This window comes from Formica exsecta, unplaced genomic scaffold (assembly GCF_003651465.1).
Source record: "Formica exsecta isolate Colony F162 unplaced genomic scaffold, ASM365146v1 scaffold458, whole genome shotgun sequence".
NCBI lineage: Eukaryota > Metazoa > Arthropoda > Insecta > Hymenoptera > Formicidae > Formica > Formica exsecta.
Genome location: NW_021851814.1, coordinates 718,559 through 727,615, shown reverse-complemented (window position 1 = coordinate 727,615; position 9,057 = coordinate 718,559). Strand labels below are relative to the sequence as shown.

The 9,057-nt window shown below is 31.7% G+C and overlaps 1 protein-coding gene and 1 long non-coding RNA gene across 3 annotated transcripts in view; one reads left to right on the top strand and one right to left on the bottom strand.

The window, feature by feature from the left end:
- Positions 1–1,020: 1,020 nt before the first annotated feature.
- The window catches only part of LOC115240992, an 87,737-nt gene continuing 79,700 nt past the window's right edge, over positions 1,021–9,057 (bottom strand). Inside the window, exon 3 of the long non-coding RNA XR_003884842.1 lies at positions 1,021–2,244. This is a non-coding gene — a long non-coding RNA (uncharacterized LOC115240992). The remainder of the gene's footprint in view (positions 2,245–9,057) is intronic.
- LOC115240991 overlaps positions 2,243–9,057 on the top strand; it is a 67,930-nt gene continuing 61,115 nt past the window's right edge. For both annotated transcript variants that reach the window (XM_029816491.1, XM_029816492.1), the window contains exon 1: positions 2,243–2,412. In XM_029816491.1, the coding sequence (XP_029672351.1) occupies positions 2,410–2,412 (3 nt within the window). In that variant the 5' untranslated portion in view covers positions 2,243–2,409. The remainder of the gene's footprint in view (positions 2,413–9,057) is intronic.

Below are 9,057 nucleotides of genomic sequence, written 5' to 3'. Positions count from 1 at the left end.
ATATATATATTCTTTTAAACTAAACCAATGAAAATGTCACTGATTAAAGCAGTAATAAAATTTGATCAAAGATTGATGAGTATTTTATTGATCTCTAATAAAAATAATATTTTTACGCTTTGCTATTTTGTCTTATGTTTAATTACAATTATATGACAATAAAAGATATATTTCATTGAAAGATCAGCCATTAACTGATCACTAACTGATTCTTCTTAATAAGATTTCACTGTTTTCAGTGCTATATACTTATGAAATCATTGTTATTAGCGATAATACATTGATTCCGTTTAAGAGAATATTACAAGTGGTTAAAAATCAAACTCTTTAATGCTTTAAATTTTGAAAAAAGAACGTGAGCAATTCTCCACGTAATATATAATATTAATTCTAGTAATTAATAGAAAATAGTTTGTACTGTATAAGTATTATAGTATAGCTAAAATATTTTGTAGAAATTTCTTAAATAATAGCGCATTTTTGCAAAAATAAATCGATATAAATCGACATAAATTACAAATGCCATTTATCGTCGCATTGAAATAAATTAAGCAAGACGATTACATATTTTGTTTACATATGCGCGGGTGTGCTTTTATATAATATCACGAAATATTTAAGTTATAAAAAAAACTTATATTGTTAGATTTTATTCATGACACGTCCCACATTAATTTCAAGAGAAATGTGAGCTTCTCTCGTGCTTTAATCTACACATCTACTCCCTATACAAAGCACGAGTTTAGCAATTCTAATTACTCTTCATAATGACGTCAAATTTAATTATCGGAAACGCACTTGATAAAGATAAATTTTGCGCGATGTAATTTGAACAAATTTATCGTTCTTCGTTTATTAATTTAAACGATTATGGAACGCGTAGAAATCTGCAAAAAAATAAAATTTTTGTGAAATGATTCTTATTAATTTGTCGACATTATTTAAATTTTATGACAATGTCAATAATAATGTATAATTAGCAAAAATTATATATCTTGCAAATCTTTATATATAGTTAATAAAAGTATTAATTGCTTAAATCCCTCTGAATAATTTCAATTATGAAATATTTATAGAGATGAATCAATAACTCAATCTACTTGATGACACCGTCACTAACGCTAAAGTAAAACGACAACATAGATAATGAGTTAATTATACTTAATTATGTTTGTACAAGATTATTTCTACCAAGATGACAGAATTTTTGTTTAATCCTTGTTCAACGACGTGAAAATTTATATGTAGTCGCAGAAATATTACAAGTTATATTATATAGGAGAAAAAGAGAACGCGCGTATTTCTCTAGGAATATAAAATTTCTCTAGGAATTAGTTTTTATTGCATATAAAAGTAGAATCTTGATCGATAAGAAGATATTTACAAAATAGCAATACTCCGTTTCAAATTGAGATTGCGTAGATGAAAATCAAATAATTCTTAAATTTCTTTTTTATCCATATTGATCTTTATAAAATCACGAGAATTTTAAGTTAATTTTATTTAATAAACGCAATATTTTATCTTCGCAAAAGAGAAATACTAGAATGAATAGTATATGTATGCGCGCGTGTATGATAGTCTGACTCATCATTGATCGCTACTACTTAAAAGCATGCATAAATCTGTGCAGTGACTACTTGACACAGAAGGTGTCTCTTTAACTCCTCTTATAAAGTTTTTTCATCTAAGCCATAATTTTCAATGTATTTGACATATTACACATTCCATATTATAATTAATAAATTTTTACAATAAAATATAAAATAAAGATTTTAATTATTTGTATGGATTTTTTCATAGAAAATAAACACAGATGGCATAAAGTTTGAGTTTTCTAATAAAAATCACATATTGAAACTGCATCGATTCTTGGATACTCAAGTATCAACAATCAAATGTCACTTGGCAAATGACTCTTCTTGTTCTTTCGGAAACGTTTTCGCGTCAAAGTGACAAGATGACGATTGACAGCAGTAAAGCTGCAGCTTAACAGATGCAATTCTTCTATTGGTATTCTATAGGAGAAATTGCAGTGAATTTCCAACAGTGGCGCATATATGCCGATACGTCGGAGGCGTTGCGTCGGTCGTCCTCGGACGTCTTCGGGTATCGCGTCGACGTCCCATCGAGGCACAGCCGACAGTCGGTGGCCGGACGTCGCGACGCGCGTATCACATCGGCGTTAAGCGCGCGTCTACTTCCGCACAGGGGAGAGGGTGCCTCCGTTTTTACATGCAATCTCTGTAAAGAAGGAAAAAGATATCACTCAGATCCCCTCGTGAAAACTCCCGCGAAGGCCCATCTACGCGCGACCTCTTTCTCTCTTGTCAGATTGGAGAACCTCCGGTGAAAAGGGAGCACTGCGGAAATGCGTGACAGCTATCGTTGCTTACGCGGTTGACACTGATGGTCTGTATTTGAAAATTTTGTTACGTCAATGATCAGTGATTCTATCGTAAAAGGTGAAGGGGTTGAAGAGAGAAAAGGCTCGTTATTTAAATTATTGGGTGCTCGCACCACGAGAACGTAGGATTGGGAGGGATAAATGTAACGCGGGACGCAGGATGATCCTATCCTGCCGTTGTTCGAGTGAAAGATCTTTTATTATTTTATATATATTAAATCTTTTACGATAGAACTAATTAATATAGAAACACGCGAAAATAATTATCCCATCTAAATATAGTAAGAACAATTAAAGTTTAAAAAAATACGTTTAGTCTCGTATAATTGAAATATTTCAATGTTAAATTCAATAGGAATATATTTTTAAATGTACAAAAAAAATTAAAAAAAAAAACGGTAGAAATTCAACTGTTACTTTTTTTCCCGGGAAATAAATGGAGAAAATAAAACAAAAATAATGTATAACGGAATAATGAGTTATCATTATTCGAGTAGGTAGTTTTGTGTGAAAGATTCTGTATTTTTTATGATAATGAAAAAACAAAGGTTCTCTTTCCTCGATTAGAGTATCCATCTTTGCGAAAGTGTGGAAATAAAAATGTGATTATTCGGGGGGATGAAGAAATCTTACCATTACTAAATTAGCAAGCAAAGAGAGAAATTTTGTTTTGTATACATTATTAAAATTCTATAACAATTGCGGAAAATTGAGGCAATCTTCTTTAACATGGAGAAATAAAAATAAGGGTGATGAATAATAGTGTGTGGGAGTGGCAATCTCTGGATTATTCAAGAGGCGAAAAGACGTTTGTTTTTATATGTATGTGTAGCAGAATACTGCGGTGAAAGTTCAATGAGAGAGGGTACGAGTGATCGCGATGCAGGGTGAAGAAGGTAAAAGCGTCTGATGCGCAGCTTCAGAGAAGGCGCAGAATGGGAAATAAAATCTTGCCGCATTATTCGAGCTCTACGGAAGAAAGTTTCCATATTTTCGATGCAGATCCTTGCGGCAGTGTGAAATTTTCAGTTTGATACGCGCAAGAAAATTTCATTGTTATCTACTGAATAAAAATGAAAAATCATGGAGAACGATAGTGTTTTCGATATTACTTAGTGAAATAATTAACTCAAAATTACATAATTTTGATAAGTCGTGGCATATTTTTTTTTCTCTTTCGCTAAAAATGTAGATTAAATCTCCGATATCTGGGAGAAATATTAGACTCTTATCTATTACCCACTATCGAAGAAAACTTGTCGGGTAGTCGATTCACATCGATCGAATCCGTGGACAGGTTCGTGCGCGCAGGATCCTCATTTGCAGTGAGAATTTTTATTCTGTTTCTCACATCCATGCGATCTGTTCTATTGTATATTGCATTGCAATAAAATAAATAGAACATTAATTCACATTAATTCTGCATATTGCATATCTGCCTATATGGTTATATAGAATTATATACAATACAAAATTTACAAATATATATAATGTCGTAACTTTGATACTACTTTATTTCTTTATTGGTTGTAATACTATGAGCATTATATATATCTTCTCATATAAAATTATTAGGGAAATGACATGATTTTTATGAATGTTACGATATATATATAAATATTATGACACTACGTTTTTAATTAAATAATTATTAATAAAAGCTAGTTATGAATTCAAGATAAAAGAAATTAATTAGAATAAAAAAAAAAAACGACATGAAAGAAAGAATAAGAAGCTTTGTATAAGCTTTATGTGAATACATTTTATCCTACGTTATAGCAAAGTGTATAATTGAACACTTATGATACGCGTATGATTATACATTGCTATAGATATCATGCTTATAATTATAATGATCAATAGCACGTACGTATTATGTAAGTACCTGTCCTGCTCTGTAACTTGCTTACGGATAGCACGAATAACGACGTAAATTATGTAAATTTGGCATAATTATTTCGGTTAGAGAAAAAATAGGCTGATAATAATTATATGCTATATTTTAGCAGAACATGTAATGTCGGTAACAATTCGATTATTTTTATTCCGTATGAGAAGAATTATTTCATCGGATGAAAAAATGCGACTACTCTTCGCGCAGTTAAGATGTTCGTAAAGATGCTTGTGCGCGCGCTCTGTATGTGTGTGTGTTTGAACACATTACCGTTCAATTTCTTTTTCTTCTTCATCTCGTATTGTTCACTGAGCCCCACTTTACGGTAATATAAATCGCACTTAGTTCAATATTCACTGACGCGAGAATCTAGGATCTAGATCTTGCCATCGAGAGCTTTCATGTTTTATCGTGCTACATCTCTTTTTCGCGGAGACTTCTTCGCGATTTCTAAATCTAATAATGAAAATATTAGCAAAGAAAGAGAGAAAATATTGCGCATATATATTGCTTCGACACAGAGCGTTATTGATATAACTACATCAATATCTTAACTCTATTTGTATGCATTGAAATCGAAGAAACGAAGTATGCGAAACAAACAAATTTTTTATTAAGATTTAATTAACAAGAAATTAATTAACTTCTTATTCATTAAAAAAAATTGATCTTTTAATGGGAATGGCATGTGTTGAAAAACAGTATTGCGATAATTTTTTACGGACTTTTTAATTTCGCGTTTCTCTTTAAATATCCTATCTTATTTTATTTATCATCTACATTAGCAGAAATTGTATGAATAATTAAAAAAAACTTAACATACGCTGACCGTTTGTCTATGACTAAAATAAAAAAAGAAAGAAGCTGAGATCTTTCAAATACCATTGCTAGGAAGCGTGAATCAAGATTATGTCGGGAGGGCTTTTAAGCTTTTCAGTTTTTTTTCTTCTCCTCCCACAAAGTTTCTCGATTTGTTATTACAGCTTTTATCCTTTACCATGTCGGAAACTATCTGGCGATTTCTTCTTTCAGGTATACTTTTCGTTTTTATCTTTTATTCTTCTCGATTGATCGCCACCTGGAATTAAATCTTATTTTATTTCTCGGACTAATTACCAATATTATCATCATCTCAATCGTACAATTTTTATCATGGCTCAAAAAAATTCGTATAAAATAAATTGTTTGGTATGTATGATAATATCACATTTCTCTACTTTTATGATTATTTATAGATCCATTTTTTATCATGACGTTACAAACATATATATTTCAGAGTAATTGATTTTGTGATATCATCAATCACATCCTAATTAAATCTGTTTTAATAAACATAATCCGATACGTTATAAATTAATAATAAATAATTTTATTTCCTACTTAGGAAACGATGTAAAGTAATACCAGGATTTAAATGATTATATTCCTATATAGGATTTGCAAAAAACATGAAACATTTAAAATAGACTGAATTTATACTTAAAGATTGTAAATCGCATACAGATATGATTTATATAACATAATTAAAAATAATTGTCAAACGTTTTTTTTTTTAATTTTTTCTCTTGAATCTCTACATATGTTTTCAAACTCTCTCTCTCTCTCTCTCTCTCTCTCTCTATCCCTCTAGAAAAAACAAACTACTCTAAGAGTTTACACTATCACTTTCACAGCAATATTGACCAAAATACAGTTGTAATAACAAAAATAATAACTAACGAAATAAACAAGGAATGTTAGTAGAGAGCAACGTTATCAAATAAACAGTTAAATAAAAATAAAATACATTTTTTGGCTGATTCGCTGAATAAAGAATATGGCTATTTGTAATTTGTTTGCTATAGTATTGAGTTTTATTGCTATAATTACATAAATAACGAATGAAGTAGCTGCGTTAGAAACAGTCCTTGAAAGCCGATCATTTAAGTGAATTAGCCAGTAAATGTCGAAATGCAAATTTAATACGCTTACGCGTGTATAATAACTTTGGCCCGGTAACCAAATCAATGAAATTTCATTGAATCATTCGGATTACGCGGGCTTAATCGGATTTGTCATTAGTGAACAGGATAATAGTCCTTGTATATTTTTCCTCAACGGAATAATTTAATCGCGCTTAAGCGATCAAAAATGTTAATATCATTTATAGAATAAATGAATGTCCTCCCATGTGACCGAATATTATAATCGCTCGAATAATGCATTATTAATTAAACAATCAACTATTCTTTTCTTGATTTAACATTAAAGTAAATTATAAGAAACATATAATTTTTTATTTTTAAATACAGAAAAATTATTCTTTCGTTATATATTTCTTAAGATGACTCTTACATATTATTTCGTGACACTCTCGAGCTTGACTTTTCTCATGATTCCTCAATCGTAATTGGCAATGATCAAAGTTCATAGTCCAAAGGAATACTTGTCCATCTCACAAGCATGTTACCGATATGTAACACTGAATCTCCGCGCGCTATGTTATATCCTGTGCCAAGGATTCCATTAATTTCTCTCCATCCAAGTTCCTCGCAGCGGTCGTTGAAACAGTTGTCCTGAATAGTTTCCGAGGTTTGTGCAATGTTCGACGAAACTGCATCGAACGATCCAAATGCGTCGTCACATCAGGTGCTTCGCTATTATATACATTACATATCCCAAATAGTTTTCTAACACGTGACAAATTTATAAATGTCATTCAACACGACTGCACATTATACAGAGTTATACATAGCTTCAAAGTTATATCGGCAGAATAATAGGAATCTTATTCGCGTACACTTCTCTCATGAATTATTGTAGTACATCCGCTAATAATTTAAATGCTGCACAATTATATGATTCTGATGAATAATCCCTTAAAATCCCTTTGTGTTGCTTCATTATACAGTTGTTTACGTTTCAAATGGCCGCGACGGAAAATCCAATGGAATGTTTCGCGAACGTTAGAGCTAGACAAATCCCTGTAAATCAGGCTCTGTTTGCAGCAGTCACTCACCCATAATCCACACCATCTGACTCGGCAATCAAGCTGGATAGATATTGTCTTGATGAATAAAGTGTTGACAAAAATCTTTCGAAAGTGTCTCGCGGATTATCGTAGATTTTTCTGGATGTTAAATTCTCTGCGAGATCACGGTTTTATTTTTATAGTAAGCAATAGAAAATGTCCTTTCCTTTAGTGATGAGAAAAGAACTCCTTGTCGCGAGTAGAGCGCGTGTAGTCTTCAGAATTTGTCAAAAATATTGCGATAGATTTTCCAGTACAGCAAATTACCATCGTTCTTGTAATGTGGAACAAATATTAAAATATAAAGTAAAATCTTAATTTCAATTATTTAAAAAATTAACAATATGAAGAGACACAATGTAGACTGTATCACAGAGTCACGATATTTATAATAATTTCTAGATTATGTTTGCAGTCTAAGCAATACAAAAAATTGCGCCAAAGATTTTTGAGATACAATCTATAAAATGTCACGTTCAAGGGGATGTCGATTAAGTATTTTTCAATCGCGTCGCGTTAGATTAAATCAAACGGCTTTAACATTCTTGTCTCATTTCGATTTTAGTGCGGTCACTGCACGATACAATCCCCGATCGTACACTTGACCACACACGCGGTTGCACTGCATGCTTATCTGCATTGTGTGCGGTACGCATTTTCATGAAATTGTGCCACGTAGTGCCACTGCGTCATTATCTGGAATCCTACGCACATTCCACCGGTCCCTTCCGCCTTCCAGGAAATGCAGAAATTGCATTTTCATCCGGGAAGCTGGGCACAAGTTTTCACGATGCACTAACAAACGTGGTTTGCAGCATTTTTCTCGTTGCTTTTAATGCTCTCATAAAACGATGCGGGAATTCGAAATTCTCGTTGTTGGGATTTACATGACATGGGAAAGACGATAGAGAAAAGAAATGTGTATTTTTCCTCCAAAAGAGAATGTTAATGTCACAAATATATATGCACACACGCGCAATTTTTAATGCAGCTTTATATTTAAACCATAATTCGTAAAACTTTGCGAAAGAAACGCCTTCTAGTGATTATTACGATGACAAAATAAGCGTACATCAATTGTTAGAAAAATTACGTAATATATATTGTATTAGTAAACGCTATAGTATTTGCGAAAATCTCATATAAATACTAAAAATAAACACACTCTATGTATTATATAAAATAAGTAATTATACGTATTCAAAGAATCAGAGATGCAATATATTCCTCGTAAAAAATAAGCATTTATTTTTAGAAAATTTTCTCTTAAATATATCCGCAATGCCATTTCTCATCTTGAATCCAACGTGACTTTTTCAATGTCGTGTCAATAAACATCGTGTTCGTCATTAGGAGGCATTCAAAAGTGCTATAAAATTACGACTTTCATGATTGAAACTTTATTAAAACTGTGGCAAATTGCGGAAAAGTTTCTTTATAGCGATAAAATGAGGCTTAAAACAGTTTGTTCTATCCTCCTTACCTGTCTCTTTTTCTCTCATCCCTCTCTATATCAACCTAATAATGCGCAGATATAGATAGACATCTCATATCTTTAGGCAATGCCAGCAGCTAACTCATCATTGCCGGCTAATCTCTTGATCCAAGTTCGTAATCAATGTGTTTCCAGAGTTTGCTCGTACTTATTATCAGATAATAAATCCCATCTTACTTACGTCGAGATATATATAGCGTCTCTTATTAACATCTTATTAATATCCTGTATTCGTGTTTTTTTTTTTTTTT